The 21993-nt window shown below is 37.0% G+C and overlaps 2 protein-coding genes across 2 annotated transcripts; both read right to left on the bottom strand.

Annotated features, from left to right (window-relative positions):
- Positions 1-952: 952 nt before the first annotated feature.
- Positions 953-6708, bottom strand: LOC133127238 (cytochrome P450 2J1-like). Its single transcript, XM_061239968.1, has 9 exons — positions 6440-6708; positions 5336-5498; positions 4663-4812; positions 4343-4503; positions 3651-3827; positions 3290-3431; positions 2911-3098; positions 2515-2656; positions 953-2304 (listed from the first exon to the last, which is right to left on the bottom strand). Exons 1-9 carry the CDS (start codon positions 6641-6643, stop codon positions 2129-2131), a joined length of 1503 nt encoding a protein of 500 aa, XP_061095952.1. The 5' UTR covers positions 6644-6708; the 3' UTR covers positions 953-2128.
- Positions 6709-12966: 6258 nt separating this feature from the next.
- On the bottom strand, positions 12967-19822 carry LOC133127239 (cytochrome P450 2J2-like). Its single transcript, XM_061239969.1, has 9 exons — positions 19637-19822; positions 19352-19514; positions 18052-18201; positions 16418-16578; positions 16097-16273; positions 15842-15983; positions 14765-14952; positions 13916-14057; positions 12967-13142 (listed from the first exon to the last, which is right to left on the bottom strand). The coding sequence occupies exons 1-9, from the start codon at positions 19820-19822 to the stop codon at positions 12967-12969; spliced, it is 1485 nt and encodes a 494-aa protein (XP_061095953.1).
- Between the last annotated feature and the right edge of the window lie 2171 nt (positions 19823-21993).

Raw genomic sequence — 21993 nt, 5'->3', positions numbered from 1 at the left:
CTTTGGGTCCCTTAAAGAGTGGGAGGCACATATAGAAACTGTTGTAATTCCTACACCGTTGGATGTAAATACCCTCAAATTAAAGCTGAAAGTCTGCAGTTAAAGCATATCTTGTTCGTTTCACTTCAAATCCATTGTGGTGGTGTATAGAGCCAAAAAGAGGAGAATTGTGTCGATGTCCCAATTTTTATGGACCTGACTGTATATACATATTGTTGTGTTTTGTATAAGCTATTGTATTTTTGTATTCGGGGTATTCTAGCTGCCAACTGTGGTATGCTAGTTTGTAAATTGATGTTTCCTTCAAGGGTTCCGATTGTATCTGTATTGTCACGCTAGGACTCGGAACCATACTGTCCTCTTGGTCCTCTTCACACTTGTTCCTGTGTTTGATCTGCACTTCATTGTACGTCGCTCCGGATAAGAGCGTCTGCTAAATGCCTTGTAATGTAATGTAATGTAATGGATTAGGTGTCTTGCTCAGGGATACTTTGACATACCCATGGCGGGGGATCAAACTGGCAACCTTCCAACTGCCAGACCACTGCTCTTGCCTCCTATAACGTCATCGGACTATAAAATTGACTATCAATGATCAGGTGTCAATGTGAAAACTGACACACTACGGTTGCCCTGTGAAAGTGATTTGGACAGCCAAGATGACAGAGCTCTGGCTCTGTTGAACGGCTGAAGCTAAGTGTGAGTACTTGGATGGGAGACCTGGGAAACCAAAGTTGCTGCTGGAAGGGGTTTCTTAAATAGCCTACTGGGTTGTCAACTTTCATACTTTTGGCATGAGTCGGTCACAAGTGGAAATTGGGGTCTTGAATTTGGAGTGTCCTTTGAAAAATTGTGTACTCTGACACAATTTTTATAATACTGCTCAGAAAAAAGGTTATGGTCATTCAAAATAGGTTATAAATCATTTATTCCAAAATTATACAATGCCAAAGTTTGGTATGACTGGACAATTACCAAAAAGTGTTGCATATTCAACCACGTGGTAGGAGTGTGGTGGAAAGTGGAAAGTTATGTAGGTGAAAAGGTATAATAGTTCTACTTATGTACAAAAATGTAGTTGTTACTACTATGTTTTGGCCAGTTTTAATCATTTGAAAGAGCTTAATTCACAAAAAAAACTTTGATGGCTTCCTACATCAGCGGGACTTGGTGTATGGTATCCAAACTTGAAATACTAGTAAATATCTTGTTTAAGATCAGCCACAAGCAAAATTAAGTCGAATAGATCATTTGTTAAAAAAATATACAATGCCAAAGTTGGATCTGGTCAGAAAATGACCAAAAAGTGTTAGATATTCAACCAATTTGATGGTAAGTTAGAAAGTTTCTAATAAAAACGAAGCTTTTAATTAATACAGGTACAAGTAATTAAAACAGAACTATGACTCTTCATCCATTCCCTGGGGGAACTGTGTACATTTTCTAAATCCAAAAGGGTTCCTTCTGCAGTACTTTATGATCCCTGTTGCTTCTTTTGCTTTGTGGAGTATCGTAAAATAAACAGAAACAGGGGAATCGATGATATCTTTGCAGTCGTTTGTATGAGATTCTCTTGTACAAAAATCACATACATTTAGTACATTTTTTGCTTTAAGTGTACACGGAAATTACTATAGATATCACTGAATGCATGCATTAATATAAGAACACAATACAAAAGTAGTTTCAATATATGTCCATCCACAACCACATATTTATATAACATAAGATTCAAGAGAAGGCAAACATGACCACATATTTCCAATGTATAGAAAACAATACATGTTCTCTATACATATTATTATACATAGATCTACAGAAATGTACTTTGGGTGAAGGTCGGAGCAAATGAGGCTTTCAGGGTTTTTTTTATCTAAAGCTTTTATTTTTTATGTGGAAAGATTATTCTGATTTTGAATTAAAGTTTTTAATGGAATTGAGTTTAAGCAATCCATTAAAGTTGAAGCAATTTTCCTTATCTACCTTTATGCTGTGGTTTAAGTAATTTGTTCAGTGTAATAAAAAAGATTATGCAAAGTATAATTTGTTATGTTTGATAATATGATATCTTAATGCAACTTTTCCTGTTATTCTAAATTTGTTTGTGTGGGGTTTTACAGACCTGTGCTCAGCGGGGGACAGCACAGAGCTTGTAAGGCTTGGGGCAGTGGGTGAATCCCATTCTGTACTCAAGACTGGGCTCCACTCCAGGGGGGGGAGAGAAGGTGAATCTCTGGAGGAGAGACGTGAAGAAGAGGAACAGTTCCATCCGAGCCAGCTGCTCCCCCAGACACACCCTCTTACCTTAGGAAACCAAAAATACATGCGGTTATGCATTTCAGAACTGCATGCTCGTATTTAAATGATGATTGATCTACAATTAAGTAATATGAAAATGCATTCATGACTACAAAGGTGAACATTTGTAAAAAAAGAAAGTTACATGAGCAACAGCAAGAAAGTACAATTGGTAAGTAGTAACTGGGTATAATTGGATGGCAGAAGGGATGGTACCAGCTGAAAATGGCATGAAGGCATCCCTTCTTCTGAAGTTCCCTTCTGCATCCAGGAAATGATCTGGATTAAAGGTTTGGGGAGTCTCCCACTCACTCTCATCAAAGAGTGCAGATGATAAAGTTCCCAGCACCATTGTACCCTTGAGCAAAAGATCAATCACAAAATCAATCCCTGCTGATCTGTCTTTTGAGTATATTCCTCTATGAGAGACTGGCTGCTATGCCTCCCCCTTTCCTTGTCTGTCTTGTTATGATTCTTAATGAGTAACTGTTACAAAATGTGATCTTGAATGAAAGCGTCAAACAACAAAATAGATAATATCCTAAACAGCAGCATGCTTTAACAATCCCTAGAGTATGGCTGACTCTTAAAGTATACTAATAGACGATGTACCTTTGGTATGATGTATTCTCCTATTTGTGTGTCTTTGACAGCCATACGGGCTACATTCAGTGGTAAAATGTTTCCCATCCTCTGAATCTCATGGATCACAGCATCAGTGTAGGGCATATTGGGTCGGTCTGCCATGGAGGGCATGCGCGACTGGCCAATCACATGGTCTATTTCTGCCTGGACCTTCTCTAAACAGAAATATAAAAAACAATACAGCTCCTACTGTCACATGTAAATCAAAATGTTTTATGAATATAATTTATTTTTAGTCTTACAGTTGAGCTAAAATATAAATTTCAGTTAGAAAAGTTAAAGTACAATGAATAGCTTGTATTAATGGATTGTGTGAGTTTGTTTCAAGGTATGGTGAGCTTTGTACCTTGTACATCAGGATATTTGATCATGAACAACAGGCCCCAATTCAGCGTTGTTGATGTGGTCTCAGTTCCAGCCACAAACAAATCCAAAGTGCAGAAACACAAGTTTTCTTCATTGAAACCCGCATCCACATCATTATTCCACTGGAAGAATATATAAAAATGATTGGATCTGCATTGCAGTAAACCTGGAAATTATACACTCAGTGACCACTTTATTAGGTAGTTAGGTATCTAACTACCTAATAATGGATGAGCGGCTGTAGAAGACCAATAAGACAATGGAATGTGCCAACAACTCATTTTAAGCATTACAAAATTGGGGAAAAAATAAAAACAGGGCTGAATGGTTACATTTTATACCTTGTCCATCTCTGCCAGGAAGCAGTCAATGTAGTCTCTGGGTGCTGATGGGTCCAAATCATTCTTGTGTTCCTTAATTTTCAACTTCACAAAGGAGATCACCTCATCCCAATTTTCAAATATTTTTCGGTGGGGACCAGGTACCTTACGCATTATCCAAGGAAATGCGTTGTATAGCTAAAGTAAAAACTTACAATGACTCAAAGATATTTTCCATGCAATACATCAAGCAACTTCATGAACAATGAATGGACTGAAGTGGGTTCACACACAATAATAATAACAATAATACATCAGTGGCTTATATCACATAAGTATCTCAACTTAGTCAAGCGAAATCCAAAACAGCTGGGTCAATAATTCCTAAACATGGTAATCACGGGTAACAGGTATCACAACACTACATATGTACTCTGTTAATTTGCTCTCTGCCTGCAACTGATTTCTCTAAAGTGGTTACTTATGTGCCCCTAAACTTGGGCAGGATACTAGGCAAGCATCTTCAATGTTAAACTTTTTTTTTTGGCAACAAGATATACTCTCCATTTCAATCCACATGGTAAATCTTAACTGAAATAAGCTTGGGTATACTGCTGCTACCACTACTGTATAAGTGCTGCCACAGAAAATATACAGTATATCTGCTGAAATATGAGATAAATAAATAAATGCAAATAAGAAGTATACTGTACCTGTGCCCAAATGCTTCCTTCTAAATAGACGGCTTCATTTATTCGTTTCAGTAGGTCTTGAAATTGTCTGTCAGTGTACTCAAACCGATCACCAAACACAAGACAACAGGTAACGTTTGAGACGGCATTGTTCATAACAAACTGAGGATCAAATGGCTGGCCTAGAACCACAAATACAAGAAACAAATGAATAAACAGAAAATAATTGAGCTTACTATGATCCAAATTGAATTTCTCAGCTTCTGCTGGTGAGATCAGTGAGTCAGTTATTCGTCCAGGATTCACAACATCAGCTCAGACCATCTCCCTGCATATTTTACCTTGTTCATTCCCCAAGGCTTCACTCAGCCATTTACTTTCTGCCTGAATGGAAGGCTCAAGACTCTTCTTGCCCAATCCAAAGTTCTTCAATGTCATGAGAGCAAACCTCCTCTGCTGCTTCCATGCATAGCCATTGGAGAAAACCACACCTTGGCATTACAAGAAAATGTATATGAACTTTATGAACGTGAAAGAACAGGAAAATAACACCTAGGAAACACAACCCTTGCCCAAAACTGTTCTCACATGTCTGCTCAGAGTAAGGAAGAAATAGCTCACAGCATAGGCTTCAGAGAAGAGCATGTGCTTGTCTCATAGGAAAATAAATGAAAGGGGACTAGCAAGCAATGTATATATTATGCAACAATAAATAATAATTACCAACAGAAAATAATGGTCCAATAATGAACCCCTCGGGGACCACATGGAAGAATCTTTGTTAGAAGAGCAACCCATTATGCAAATAAATATGCAAAAGACATAATCTTGTAGCCATTCCTATGCTATGTCAACATATTCAAATGTTGCAACATGGAATTATGACTGATTCAGCAATCAAAAATATAAAAGGAGGCTGAAAAATTGGGGAAAGGTGCAGAACAATTAAATTGTTTATTCATGATTATTACATTGTAAACCTAGAAAGTAAGCGAAACAGATAAATTACTGTACCGTAATGGTTAGGGTTGAGGTCTTCAAACAATGGGATTGGGGGCCGATCCACAAAATTTTCCCCCTTTTGAATGAAGGCCTCTTTGACACATTTGAGGTTATGTAGGACAACAATCCTTGTTCCCAAATGAATACTATAAATGCCACCGTATTGCTCTGAAAACTAGGGGGAAATAATTTTCAGTTATTTTTTTTTTTCTGAAATCACATTTACAACTGGAAAATGACACGGATCATAAATTCTGTCTCTTGAAATTCAAACCAATGTTCTTTATTGAATTAATTACATGAAACATTAACCAATCTGTACGAATTTAATATCACAGAAATGGTAAGAAACATTGAGGTTCCAGTTTAATTTGATAACCTTTTGTTTCGCATTCAGATTCTCAGCCTAATAATGGCTTCCTTGACTTTCATTAGCACAACACTGATGATCCAAAATTAAAAAGCATAGAATCAAGACAGTAGAAGGTAAATGGTAAATTATACTCAATTATACAAAAAAGGATGCACTTGCTACACAGATCCCCCAATAAGGATGTATATACAATCATATTAAAGGTAACCTCAGAATTTGTGTATAGAATAGTGAATAGGCCTATTTTGGAGTTTGTTATCCCATAATTATAAATACCCACGGTAAAAACGCACGGAATCGATAGGGTGCGATTCGTGGTCTTCATGAATATAGTGGAATATTGAAAACAGTTTGATTTTTTAAAACCTTTGATTTCTTTAAATCACCATGAATTAAACAGAATGACCGTTTTGGAGTATTCAATGTTATTATTTTTATTACTGAATGTTTAAAGACGAACAAAATAACCAAACGGTATCATTTGGAGTATTGAACGTGTTGAATTCAAATAGTTTGACTGACCAGGGGAAAGTCGGGGAGAGCTACCACAGGCACACATCGACTACATGTGTAGCCTATAGAAAGATGGAATATTAATACGCTATTTAGCATGGTTTTCGGTTTGTATTCCGTAACGCATTTTTTCGTTTAGGCTCGCCTGAACGAAAAAGTTGTATTATTTATATAATAAAATAAAAATTTATAATAAAAGTTTTTATTATTTATACAATTATTAAACTCACCTTTGCCAACTGTAAATGGATTTTTGTAGAGTCAATACGAAGGAGATCACCGATAAATGGCAATGACCTTGGTCCTGGAGGGAACTTTTTCGGAGATTTCTGTTTCAAAATGTAGGTAAGAGTCAAAAACACAGCAAGAAAAATTAAACAAAACTTGCTGTGAACCAAATCGGAAAAAGAGAGCATCGAAAATGCGGCCATCATGCGTTAAACTTAAACAAAGCATAAGCGGACTACTTCCTCAGTATATGACGCATGCCAGTGGAAAAGCTTGCTCATAACCTGCCTATCAAGGTATATTGGTGTTTTATTACACGCAGGGCTTTCAGAAGTTGTGCTCCGCCCATATTGAGAAGCGCACATTTGTCATGAAGTACAAATTCAGCATGTCTATTGTATTCAGGTCACCATCGGGGGTTAAGACGAAGGTACCCAGCATGTTACAGAAACTGTTTGATGACTTTCTTCTATCATGAAGATAAAAAGTGATAGAGATATGTGGCTTGATTCTTTATAATGTTCTGTACAAGAGGAATTTCACAACGTTTGCATTTTGTATTTCATCTGTAATAAAATGTTGACTAGTTATCCTTTATTAGTAGGACATGACCCAGTATAATTTCAACTTGTATTACCACCTAATTCCCCATGGGGCTTGTAGGCATTGGATTGTGACACTCGGCAGACTAGTTATACAATTAGTAATAATTTGTAAACCTCATAAAAATCAATTTTATGATAGACCAGGTAGAGGAAGGAATGGTGTAAAGGAATTGACAGAATATTCCAAAGTCTTTTCCCTACTGAAGTTGTGAAATGTACCAGTAGTTGTATGTGCATTTTTTAAAGACTTGTGTAGGAAATGGTCTGTTGAGGGGTCAACAAATAGCACAGATAAATATGTTTCCCTCATTGTATTTGTTCTGCAATAGAAAGTTAGTTACATCCCATTTAAGTTACTGAGCATACTTTTCGTACCAACATGTTCTATGACTAAGGCCTACTAAGGCAAAGTTGAACGAACAGAAAGGCAGCATGCTCGCTTTCAGTCATGTACCCAACTCCAGGAAGGACTGAAATATTTAGGCTCTTGAACCTCCCCAGAAATACATAGCTTGTACTTTGGTTCCAGCAACACTGTATATCTGGAATAAAGTCGGATGGACAGTTGAGATGTATAATTAAAAGCATTCCACCTCATCTGTGACATATGATGTTATGGCTTGAGCATGTATGGTTGCCACTGAAATGGGTTCACTTGTCTTCATTGATGATGTGACTGATGGCAGCAGCAGGATCAATTCTGAAGTGTACAGAAACATCTTATCTGCTCAGATCCAATCAAATGCCTCAAAACCCATTGGATGGTGCTTCGACTTGCAGCAGGACAATGACCCCAAACATGTTAATTGTTGTGATGTTAACTATGCAGAATATTGAAATGGAATGTTTTTGGTTTTGAAAGCTCATTTGTGTGCCATCAGGTGGCAAGATGCTCAATGAGCATTATGAGCCAATCATAACCTTCAAGACCTTTCCATTTTAAATAATCTTTATAATATTCCATATGTTTAATATATTGTCATGGGTATGAAGTGGCTTTTACTCTTTAACCAAACAGGGGTGAGTTTTGTTTTGAATAATTCTCCTCAGATAATATTTTATGAAATGCACATTATATTTTCAAGAGTGGTCTTTCAGTCATGTACCCAACTCCAGGAAGGACTGAAATATTTAGGCGAAGTATGTTGTGCATTTTCAAGATACGTCGCTATCAGGGAACTCACCCCTGAAAGCAACGCTAAACATTTTGTTGTGTATCATGACTGCAGGAAACCACTGATACAGTTGAATGATTGTCTATGAGGAATGGGGAATTATTTAACAGGACAAAATATGTCTGAATAGCAATCATGCAGAGTTGTCCATACTCTATTTGAAATCAATGTTTTCCAATATACTTTGCAAACATACAATTCCTCACAAAGCAAATGACAGACATTTTGTTAACTTGGTATTGCACATTTGTTCACTGCTTGTGGTCCATTAAAATACAACTATGTATTTGCATAAGTGCCCATAATGATGGATGGATCCAACCTGCCTAGACACATTCAGTTAACCTGCAAGAAAGCATGAATGAAAACAGAAACCTTGTTAAAACTATAATTAGCTATAGCCCCTCCAAAATACCAATATTCTATGGAGACTAAAGTTACACCGAGTACACCACACCAATTTCAGGGCCTGTCTTTTTCCAGTACGCACTTCATTGGTGTTGCTTTTCATTTTGAGTGAGAATCATAGCAATTGGGCATAAACAGGAAGCCATGAATGGTATGGTACATATGTATATGGTCATTGACCTATATGATCGCAAAGACGCAATTGGAGACGCATATCTGGAAAGGATTTTCTAGAAATTAGGTGAAGATCAGAAACAGCTTCAATCTGAGCCAAATGCTCCCCCAGACAGGCCCTCTTACCTGATGAAAAGATGGTTTCAGGTTTACCAGGAAGTATGATAATGGGCTAGATTATTTCTGCTTGGTTTGCCATTATTAGGTTGTGCACACATGAGAATGGGCTTAAAACAATCAAACAATGGTGTGGCAACATGAGAAAGGAAAGACTGAGACCCACCTGCTGAAAACAGGAGGAATGTTTCTGTTCTCCAAAATCTGCCTTTGAGAATCCAGAAAATGTCCTGGATTGAATGCATCCGGCTTCTCCCACTTGTTTTTGTCATTAACACAGAGGACAGATTATTGACCTTGACTGTACCCTGGAACAGTAAATGATTCTTGGAATGTAAAATCCCAGTAAGTAGTATCTCTAGTGAGACACTTTCCACCCACACTGTCTGGTCCCACTTCTGTCTTGAAATACATATAACGTTCCTGTTCCAGCATTACTGAGACGGGTGCATGGGGGGTTGGACCCAAAATGCACGACTCAGACAAAAGGGGTGAAAAAGTCCCGTCAGGGCTTTATTCAGGGAATGTCCAGTGAGCGTAGTTTAAAAATGTGCAATGGCAATGTTCAAACACGTAAAATCCAGCTAAAACCGTACTCTTTAAGTACATTAAAGAGGGAGAAGGCAGTCTTGTAATCGGTACACCATGCAAAAAAGTTCACTAGCCAGGAAAGCTGTCAGCAGGGCAGAAGTACAGGCGGACGGTAGGCAGGCTCAGGGTCGACGACCGAAGTCTGCTCCACAGGGCAAAAGCACAAAGACAGCAGGCAAAGTCATGGTACAGGCAGGCAATGGTCAACAAAACAGAAGTCAATAATCTTTGGTCAATAAACAGGCTTGGATCATAACGGGTAGACAATGGCTTTACAAATCCATTCAAAAGTGCACTGACAAAAAGATAAGACATGGAACTGACATGGAACTGAGCTTATATGCAGGTGTAGACAGGTGCAGACAATTAGCTTGAGAGCAGCATGAGAATGGAAATCAGGTGTGGAGGATTGACAAGTTAATGAGGTAATTAGTAATCGTTAGTAATAAACCTATCCTGCCCTAGCGTTAGTAAATTAGTAAATGACATGCACAAGAAACGTAAGGTAACATGAACACATGGTTAATATGTTACATTTTACATTTTAGTCATTTGGCAGACGCTTTTAATCCAAAGCGATTTACAAGTGCATAGGTTCTACCATAAGTCAGAGCATCACATCCAGAAACTAGCAAAATACACAGGAAATGCTGTTCTAAACATAGTTGTCATCAGAAGTTTTTTATTTTTTTAAATTTATTTTAGTTAGTATTAGTTATGTTAGTATTGCCCATTCCTGATCTAAAGTTAGCAGATTAGTAAGAAGACAAGGGAAATTGAAACAATTAGGGTGTGAGTGACAGAAAGGGAGAGAGAGAAAGCAGGAATGCAAGATTTGCAGAAAGACACAAAAAAGTGTATGCTAATCAATGAACAGTAGAATATAACATGAAACATAAATTGTGACATAACAAGTTTGCAAAACTATTACAATAAACTATATTACGTGACATGACAAGACTAACATAAAATGTGACATGACAATAACATAACCAAGACAATAACTAAACATAAAACATGACATGACAAGCATAAAACCTGACAATTACATCCATATTATTACAATCTTACATACCTTTCCATTGTGAAAAAACTACTGCTACATTGGGCTACATTAGCATAAATTATATCTGGCTCCAACAGTCAAAAGTAATTCCTATAAAATTAGCAGGCATGCTGGTTTACTTCATTAAGAAGATATAGCACTACCCTATTTGAGAATACAGCCTGAAACCAGTATAATAAATACTGGGTATCATCAATCTGTAATTGGTAAACATTAAACACCTGAATGCCCCTAACACTAGCTCACAATAATAAAAAGGTTACCACAATGGAGCTTTTTTGGATAATATTATATATAACTTATGTTTTATTATATTACTGATGCCCAGGAATGAGAAATAAGATTAAATAAAATGTCTGATCTGTGTCATAATACATTTATGTAGTTTTATATATTGTATATTGATGTGAGTTTTCAGCACTCATAGCATTTATTGTCCAATTACATTGGTAATATAATTCTGAAAATGAAAAAGTAGCTTACATTGGATTAAATTTGTATGTATACTGTAAATGTGTATAAATCATGACATCACACATTAAATGTGTACTCCAATAATGCGACTGCAGCAGTGATTGAATAAGAGATCTCTTATGTGCTGTAGCAACATTTATGACATTGTATCAAGTCTGGGATTGCACTCTTCACGCAGAAAATGTATAAGAAATTGCACACACAGCCAACTACAGGGATTCATGTGGAGCCCTCAAATGTTTAGTACCTCTGCATAACATTTAATTAACTTTCGTCTGTTGTAAAATAACAACTTTCTTTGATGTGCACACAAGTTAGTTTCTCATGAGCACAAGATACTTTACGATTTTTATTTTTAATGTTTTTGCAATGTCCCTTTAGGAGCTCCATTGATGACCATTGTTTTCTTATAGTACATTGTTTTTATTCAGCCTGGGTGTACAGCCCCGTAGAGAAACATGAGAAGCTTGAGGATTATGTAATGTGCTGACCTTGCATGACTTCATCTGCTCAGAGTACAGCCTACTCTCTACTGTACAGTCTGATAATATAATATTAAAACAGCAGCACTTTCTAAGAAGCCAATAAACATAATGTACAACATACATATTCATTATTAATGACATAAAGAACTCTTTTATTTTTTATTTTATTACATGGGCTTATGATAAATGAGAAATGGCTGCCATGCAAGGCACCAACCAGCTCATAACAATTCTCTAAATGCAATTTGAATCCTGTGCCGCTCAATTAACATGTTCATTACATCAATGTGCATAATTTTGCACTATGAGCATCACCATAAAATATTGGTTCATGCCCAGTCATTTTGAAATATTGCTCATTGACTTTATGTATCATAACACTTCAAAATGTATGATAATTGATATATGTCATTATGGGCCATATAATTCACTGTTAATTTAGACATGGACATAGAATCTACAATTAAACCTGAAGCCAACACATGAATTGTTACATAATTATGTTCATTAAACACACTTTAAGCATTATATTTTCCTGCCGCTGATGGCACTGATAATGGTGTTCGAACATTTTAACAATTCAACTTCATTTTAGATGAAAACTTGAAGTGAGAATGAAAATTTGGACATTTTGTGAATGATTATTGAAAAGAATACGGTACACAATTCTTCTGTTATGACGTTGTTTATTAACATCATGGCAAATATAGATCACGTTAGTAGCATTCAGCTTGGATTGGACTTGGATTGTTAAGTATTTATGTATATAAGGTAAATGTCATAAGACCCATCAAGAATGTTCACAATTACAGGCAATGATAGGTAAAGAACATATCTGATGCCATGCATTTGTATAATCAAAGGACATACAGATAATACACTACTACTAAATAACTACTTTATTCCTTTTTTATTCTGATATGTTCTTACTTCAAAGTCCATGAAGTCAGTTTATTGAAACAAAGAAAATTGGCAAACAGGTGGTATAGTAAGTATAACATTTACTTGATTGTAAAGATCTTTGAGTAAATTGTGACACTGAAAATCAGAGAGAATGAGATATGCACAATATAATTCAATACTACTGTATATGTGTATAATTGTCCTATTTTTGGCTAAGTCTCCAGTAAATGTTTGTGGTAAACGACTATACTGCTTAGGGTGTCTGGATTTCTGCTTCTTTCCTCACATCTATGCAATGATCCTTCACCCTTAGCCCCAGTTAAATTACTATTGATTTATTCACCATGTTTTAAAGTCACTTTTACATGCAATATATTTTAGACTATATGAGAAACAGAGAATAAGAATAGAACTTCAATGATGAATAGATGTTGCCTGCTCCTGACATTGTTGTTAAGATGTTTCTATGTTCTCAACAACAATACATGCAATTTTTCCCTTGGCTGCTGCTGTTTGTTGCTGTATCAAGGGTTAGCGATCCAAGGCGCACATCTGGAAAGATCGTGGAGAGTAAGTGAACCCAAGCTGACCCTCCAGGCTGGGCTCCACTCCAGGGGGAGGAGAGAATGTGAACCTCTGGAGAAGAGAGGTGAAGAAGAGGAACAGCTCCATCCGAGCCAGCTGTTCCCCGATGCACACTCTCTTACCTGAAGAATATGTGACAGGTAATAAAACAGATTAGTGAGACATCCTGTTTCCTGTTTCAAATTTCGACATACACTCAGTGAGCAATTTATTAGCTAGACCTGTACACCAGCTTGTTAATGCAAATATTTAATCAGCCAATTATGTGACAGCAACTAAATGCATGCAGACATGGTCAATAGGTTCAGCTGTTGTTGAGACCAAATTTCTTCAAATGCTGAAGAATGGGGAATAACCAATGATTGTTGGTACCAGATAGGATGGTTAGACTAGCTCAGGAACGGCTGATCTCCTGTTATTTTCTTGCAAAGAAACACTTAGTGAGCAGCAGTTCTGCGGGCAAAAACGTGCTGTTAATGAGAGAGGTCAGATGAGAAGGGCCACACTGGTCGAATCTGACAGGTAGGTGACAATAATGGTATGCAGAAGAGCATCTATGAACACACAACTCATCAAACCTCAAAGTGAATAGGCTACAGCGGCAGAAAATCAATAAGTCAAAAAAAATAAAACTATTGATAATACAGATAATATATATTATCTAATATATACACACATTACAGGCATTTAGCAGATGCTCTTATCCAGAGCGACGTACAACAAAGTGATAATAAAGTGCTCACTGACTGTACATCTTGCATAAAAATACATCACAGAGCAAGCTGATAATGATCATGTGACAACCTACCCAGTTATCTCCAAGTATATACATTCAGAAATCATATACACTAGTATGCCTACAGGTAAAAGGCAGAAATAAAAGAGTAGCAGCCACCTGCTGAAAAAGGAAGGAAAGCTTTCCTTCTCCGAAACTGGCCCTGAGAATCCAGAAAGTGCCCAGGGTTGAAGGTGGTTGGTGTCTCCCACTCATGTTCATCACTCAGCACAGAAGAGAGACAAGTGACCACAGTCATACCCTGCACAGAGGAGAAACAAGAAACAGTCTCACAGCACAAACACTTCTTCCGTACTTTGTGCACATTGGGCGAGGTCATGGGCTCCATACTGACCAGGAAGGGACATTGATGATAGAGGGGCACCTCTGCAGCATGTCCTCTGTTAAAAATGTTTAATGGGTGTTGACTGTAGTGTTGAGTGTGGGAGGGGGTGGGTTACACACTTAAAACTTTGTCCTCCTTCCCTTCTGTGAATCTTTCATTTGCTTCTTTTTTCTTTTCTTTTACAATGTGACAATATTCTGGTCCAGCATTCATTAATTTATCTTACAGTTTAATTAATACCATGATTTACTTAAGTGTGAAATTTTCTGTCAAATATATTGTCCCATCTTGTGTTTACTGTACCTACTTGTCGGTAGGTACCAGCTAACATTTGCTCTTCCATGACTATAGGTGCACCCCATTGCAATTTTGGAAAGTACCAAAACAAGTAGGTACTGTAAACACAAGATGAACATATGAACATTAGAGTTTGGTGTATCTCTATATTTCATGATACAAATACATTTAATAATATACATACTAATATGACATATGCTGTTACAAATGCAGAGGTAAAAATGTTGATGGAGGCTTCAAGATGTATTCCACCAAGTGGTGAGAAATATGTTCATAGTTTGCAGGGAAAAAATGGCTTCATGTTTACAGTATTTTCTTTCATTCACCTTTGGTATAAAATGTTCTCCGAACATTGTATCTTTACGGGTCATTTTGGGGAAACCCAGTGGCACAATGTTGGCCATCCTCTGTGTCTCATGTATCACAGCATCAGTGTAGGGCATGTTGGCTCTGTCTGCCATGGTAGGTTGCCGTGATTGGCCAATCACGTTGTCTATTTCATCCTGGACCTTCTCTGTGAGAGCAAGCAGTGAAAACAGTGATGTTACAGCAAAACCAGAGTGAGGCACCCACAGAACAAGCTATACAGTTTCACTGTATTTCACACATTTTTCTTGCTGCTACAGTATATCATCTCTATCAGTCTTGACCATCTCAACACTTGACCCCAAAAACAGGCTTAAGGTGACATGAAGATACAACACATAATTTAGATGTGAATGACAAAGGAGCCATGTTAAAAAGCAGTTGGTTCTTTCTGTGAATTTTCTTTTTTTTTTAGTTTATGTCTTTTTTGTACCCATTACCTGACCTGTGAAGGTCAATTAGGTCATCAGGGTCTTCTGAATTGACAGTTCTTTGGTTTTCTCATGCTGACCTCATTTTTATGCTCTAGAGAAACAGGAAGTGATGGAATGCCACAATGTAGTTCCGTAAGACTGAGATTAATTAAATTAAAGTTAAATTGTATTGCCAATTGCATTTTGTTTGATTTTATTTACAATCATTGTTAGGGTTTCAAACCTGTAGTTTTCGGAAAAAAAGATTTCCAAATAATGAACATTGAAACATGAGAGTAAATGCATTGAAATAGAAGTATATTGTTTTCCCGTATGTTGAAACATAAAATATAGATCATTATCAGTGTTGTTCATTACCAGGCCCAGACAGTTTGGGTGAACTTTTATAGTGAGAAATATAGGCTAAGAAAAATCCATTTTAAAATCCATTTAAATTACTGAATAATGAATATTAGGCACATTTGTTTTATTGTTGGCAAGTATCACATTCAACCACCATGTTACTTCTTTAAGGTGCCAATAATTCTGGAGCACACCGTGTATCCCAATTATATTCCATAGCTCAGGAAAATGTGCAAATTAAAAAGATCGGCAAACACATACTCTGAATCTCTGGGTTCTTCATCAAGAAGACAAAACCCCAGCGCAGGGTAGTCGCACTTGTCTCTGTCCCAGCCGCAAACATCTCCATAGCGCCATATGTCAGGCTCTCAATACTGAAGCCAGCTTCAACATCATCTTTTTTCTAAGAGATTGGAGATTTCATAAGAGAGGTTACAGAAATAACTGAGCTGATTGAAATCTGTCAATGTGGGTATGGCATCTGCTTATACTTACAGTTCAGAAATTTCACCTTACCGTCCCAATTTCTCCCAAATAGGTGTCGATGTAGTCTCGGGGGTCAGAGGGATCCCAGTCTTCCTTGTGCTTCTCTATCTCTTCATTTATTAAATCAAGAATTGTAACAAAGTTTGAAAAAATGGTTTGGTGGGGTCCTGGCAAGTACTTTAGAAGTCCTGGAAAGGCATCGTACAGCTAATGATGAAAAAGAACAGCACCAAAGTTACATCATATGCCATTTCAATGTCCAATTCAAGATTGAAGATAGATGATTCATCATGAAAATACAGTTTCCTCTAGTTTTATCTGTTTGTGAAAAGAATGAGAGAGCTTTTCAACCTTGGCACGTGGAGTTCCTAATAAGAAAATGGCTTCTGTAAGTAAGCGTAGGAGGGTCTGAAAACGTGCATCACTGTATTCAAAACGATGTCCAAACACCACAGAACAGATGATGTTGGAAACAGCATTGTTCATTGTTAACTCAGGGTCAAAGGGTCTCCCTAAGGTCAAAAGGAACAAAGAAATAAGAATCAGTAGTACAGAGTTAAATCCATGGAGCACATTCTTATGATAATACAGTGCAAGAAATGTGTTAGACAGATGGCATGCATTGTTTTCACACACATTCCAAGAAGCAGTGTACATCACATATATTATTGTGTTTTGTCAATAATGTACATTTTCGAGATATAAAAATATTAAGAAATAGAACCTGTAATGCAACACCTGAATCTTCTGGACTAAATGTATTAGCCACATGGTGGTATCGTCCATTTTACTGAACATGACCTTAACATATCTTATTTTGGCTGCAGTTGCCTATAAGAATGAAACTTATTCTGCAGGATTTTAGTTCTGAATGGGTTAACTCCCGGCATTTTTTAAATTATTTCTCATCAATCAAATAGTATCTTTACTCTTCAATAAACCTGTCCATTGTCATCCTCATTCACTTTTTGACTTTTTCTCTTTTAGCCTACCTCATTTTGTATGATTTTGTACCTGCCTTTGAGTAGTTGTAAAACATTGACTGAAGGATGTTCAGAGTTCCAGAGGCTTTGCAATTGAAGACTTACAATTGAAGCTGGGAACACTTTTCATTGATAGACAGAACCTTTCTTTTAGCTTTTTTACCAAAACATTTTATGTAAGGCTTTGAGACACTGGGTAGGTATACCAGAAGTAGCCGCACTTGTCAGTTCCCATAAGAGGATACACAGATTCTAATAACTAATAAATAACAACAAGGTATTATTACACTGTGCATAAATGTCATGTTTCAATTTTCAGAATTTATTGTATAAATTCAGTGTCAGAAGAGAGTATTTGTATAAGAGTATTCGATCAGCATCAGCTTCATTTTCATCACATCTAGTTATTATATCCTTCATTGAGATGCACTTCAAAAATAACACAATCATAGAAAATTGTAATAATCATATAAAAACTAAAAGCATGAAAGCCAAACTGCAGATTCACCTTTTGAAAACCAGCAAAGTCAAAAGAAGCAATTACTGAGATGAAGTAATTGCTTTTTCATTTCAAATCCAATGTGCTGGACTACAGAGCCAAAAGAACAGAAATTGAACTGTCCAAATACATACAGAATGTTGTAATTAAAAAGAAATTAAGAAACACCACTGTAAATATGTTAAGAATTGTATTGCTAATCATCAAGTATTGTTTAGCGAGATCTAAAAAAGTGGTCTCAATCTCGTTGTCATGGAGGGCTGTGTGTACTGTATGCAGGTTTTCATTCCAACCAATCAATGCTGCCTTAATTGATAAGTACGTATTCGGCCTTTTGGATTTAACTGCATTAAAGCACAGAATCAGATGTTATTTCGACAACACATTGCTGAGGCTGGAATGAAAAACCAGCATGTGGGTTAAATGTTTAGTAGTTCTCTGTAAAAGCAGTGTGCAAAATAAATTGAACTGAAGAATTTGAGCATTTTCAGTGCAGCAATTACCCTGCTCCTCTTTCATAGCCTGACAGACGTAGTGGCACTCCTGTTGAATGAATGTCATCAGAGTTTTCTTTCCTTCCCCAAAATACTTCAAGTGGATATTTGCAAACTTCCTCTGGCTCTTCCACAGGTGTCCATTTGTTATTGTTATACCTTGATCAAAAAGAGACATGTTTTACGAGGAGACACTGCTGCTTATCAACCTGACAGACACAGACACACACACACACACACACACCTAGTGATTACTATCAATTGAAGTAGCGTCCCATTTTGTTGATTTTATAAGCAAATAAACCTGTGAGGTAATATTCTTTACAATGTGAGGAGTTGTATATGTGGAGTTAAACAAAACAAAAAATAAAATATTAGTGTTGAGTAGCTACAATACTCAAATACCAATACCATAAACAAATGTGTGCATACCTAAAAAGTAAAAGATATATATTTCCTTAGCAGAAGGAAAATAGGAAGATTAGTGTATAATTAGTTCAATTAGTGTATAATCTAAAATAGTGTAACTTGTAAAGGACTCCTATGAAAGTCTGAGTAAAGTAGCAACTTCCTGTGATACTTTTATTTTGCCCTCATTAAGCGGAAGTAGGTATCGCACTTCTATAAGACCACTTGATGGTCGAAAGTAGACAGGTATATCTCCGGTACACTGCTCTAAAACTAAGGCTGGAAAAGGTATAATTAAAACCAACATTGCTCGACAATAGAAGGTGTATGGTGATATTGAAGCACCTAGCTGGACTGGGAACAAGGTATTGTGTGATTCGACTAGTTTTCATTGATATGTTATATGCGATGTGGTCTATGCTATCAAGTCACGCTAATATTAGCTTTGTTTAGTTTTGTCTGTGGCGTCACAGCAATGTGATGTTTCCTAGCCTTTCATGTTCTCATGTCACATTATATGTTAGTAAACATTTAGATTATTGCCCATATGTATGGTTAATATGTATAAAGTTAATTGTATTTAGTATAAAGGTATCTGCGTTCGTTTGTAAGAGCTCATTTTATACGATTTATCTGTCCTGTAGCTCTTACGGTGTTTAAAGGAGAAAGGGTGTAAGGAAGGAAGAGCAATTTGTGTTCAAAATAAGGATCAAGGCTGAACATAAATAAAGACTCTGGAAAACATCAGTAAGCTTCGCCATTTGTCTGGCTGGGGGTTCGCTACATGTTATATACTACATATTAATAAAACAAAATCTACTTTAAAAATTATAGTTAATTGCTTTCCTTAAATATATCACCCGAATTTAAGCAAGTAACTTTCTGGTTACAAGTTATTTACCAAGCCCTTTAAAGATTTCATGAAAAAGGGGAAGTACTGGCCGGTCGGCCAGGTTTTCTCCCTGTGTAACCAAAGCCTCCTTCACCATCTTATAGCCTGATACAAAAACAATCTTCTCACTGCCCTTCCTCAGACTGAAGACATTGCCATACTCTCCAGCAAGCTATGAATAAAAAGTAAAAAATCAATGTTAGTTTTTGGCACACATTAAATGTACTGCATATGGATTTCTGCAGTTCAACAGCAAACATTGCACATCTACCTTACTTTTTAAAAGTCTCTCACCTTTGCAATGGTCCTAAAGTCAACAGAGGTGAAGATATCCCCCAGGAACGGCAATGGCAAGGGTCCTGGTGGAAAATTTGGTGGATTTTTATTCTTCAGGATATCAAAAATAAGTAGGAACACAAGGAGGAATAGCAGGCAGTCCCTGATATTAAACCATGCCAATAATGAGTGCAGTAGAATCATGGTAGTTCAGGAGCGCTGAGAGAACAGTATAGGAACAAACTGATTTCAAGACTGAGAAAATTTGCAGTGAAAGTTAAATTAGTGGTGGTGGCTGAGCTGAAAATTGAGGGGGCGGGTAACTTACACGTAACCAATGTTCCCTCTAAGCTTTTATAAAAAATTTTGAGGAATTCTGCATGCATTTGTAAGGTTTTTTTTCAAATGCATATTAGGTAAAGAAATGCAAAACTATACATAGTTCTCTCTAAACAATGTAACAGTGGCGGTGGGCCACTCTGTCATTGCCATTCAGCAGGAGCAGAAAACACGTCAACTCATAAAAGCATTACCACTTACTTTCTCAAGGTTCTTTCCCTCAGTAGGACATATGCTGTAAACTTGCTTTAACACACTTACAATAACTTTTTTGTGGAACTTAACCCCTTCAGTATCACCCTTTTACACAAGTAACACAAGCTTGAAAATGGCATACCCCAAAAACAGAATTACCAAATCAGAGTTACAGAAGCTGAAGCACAGTGGAAATGGAAGATTTTTTTCTGTCTGAAATGTTTTTGCGTGGATACAGATTATTGTAGCTGTGCCACAGTGAAAAGATTGATTCAGATTTAATGACAATATCACCACAAATGTGTATTCTGCATCAGAGCTATGTCTTGGCAGTTTGCAAAAAGGACATTTGAAGACTCTAAAGTGATACATGTAAACTAAGTCATATTATGGGTCTTATGACGTGTAAAATACTGTATTTTGCTTACTAAAGTATACAGCCATTTTTATTCTGAAAAAAGTGTTTGCACCTCCCCCTACCTCTCCTTGTGCTCTCCTCAGATAGCAACAGGTCGAGAAGATTGCAAAAAAAAATACAATAATAACTATAATAAGGTCATGGATACTATTATATTCATTGAGGTCTATCGATTGACATTTTTGTTAAATGCCCAACCCCGTCAATAAGTCAAACGCATTCCACAATTTCACATGATATTTATTTTAGGCTTGCTCCTTATCTATATGCATACTGAATAATGATGGGTGATTCTTTGTTAACTGTTGCACATTAAAAAATAATTTGCGTCTGTGGTGTTACCTTCACTTATGGTACAATATTCTATGGAACAATATCATGTAAAATTATTATTATATTTTTTTCCCATCCATCCATCCATCCATTATCTTTAACCCGCTTATCCTGAACAGTGTTGCAGGGGGGCTGGAGCCTATCCCAGCATACATTGGGCGAAAGGCAGGCATACACCCTGGACAGGTCGCCAGTCCATCGCAGGGCACACACACCACTCACTCACTCACTCACTCATCATGTTATGCTAACATGGAAATTGAGCCAGTGAATGCAGTTGGTTTATTATGTTTCAGCAATATTGTTGTGTACTGTTACACCCATACTGGTTACCCATTAAGCCCAGTCTGGACTTTTCACATATTTCAAAATATTTCTTCTAGTAGTTATTTTTTAAGTGTGTAAAGATACATCATACAGATTGATCAATAACTATCACTTTTTTTATTTCTTTTTTGAAGAGAAATAGAAATAAACAAAAGGGGGAAATATAAAAAAAATACAATACAAAAAGCAGATGATAGTAATGCGCGCATAAACCATCCCGAAATGAAGCTCGGCGATTCTCTAACTTTGACGCTGCAATCAAGCGTGACGCGATGGCTACAGTGGAACCGTTGTCATTAATGACAATGGACTCAGCATTTGATGACTGATGGCAATTGCTAACATTGACGATTTGGATGAAGAAATATAACCTTACAGTTTTTAACCAGAATTTACAAAGGAAGAATTTTGTGAGCGAGAGAGACACAGAATCCAGGAGGGCAACAAATATCTAGCGAACAAGCTGTATCAAGGGGGGCCACGGTGGCGCACAGATAAAGTAACCAAACTTGATGCAGGAATCTGTTCCTTACAGTTGCACACCGAGGACCGGGGTTCGATTCCCAGTTGGCGTTCAATTTGGCCGGCTCTCATGGAGCGGCATAATTGGCTCGCTGCTCCGAGGGAGGGACTCGTAGGATCGTACAACAGCACCCCAGTCGCATCGGAATCACAGTCACGGGCTATGAGACGAGGCAGCTTGAAGAACTGATGTTGTTCTCAGGATCGCCAGGTCCACCAAGCAGTGTATCCCCCAGCTAAC

This window comes from Conger conger, chromosome 4 (genome assembly GCF_963514075.1).
Source record: "Conger conger chromosome 4, fConCon1.1, whole genome shotgun sequence".
Lineage (NCBI taxonomy): Eukaryota > Metazoa > Chordata > Actinopteri > Anguilliformes > Congridae > Conger > Conger conger.
Note: the sequence above shows the minus strand (reverse complement) of the source record. Positions and strands in the feature narration are given on the sequence as shown.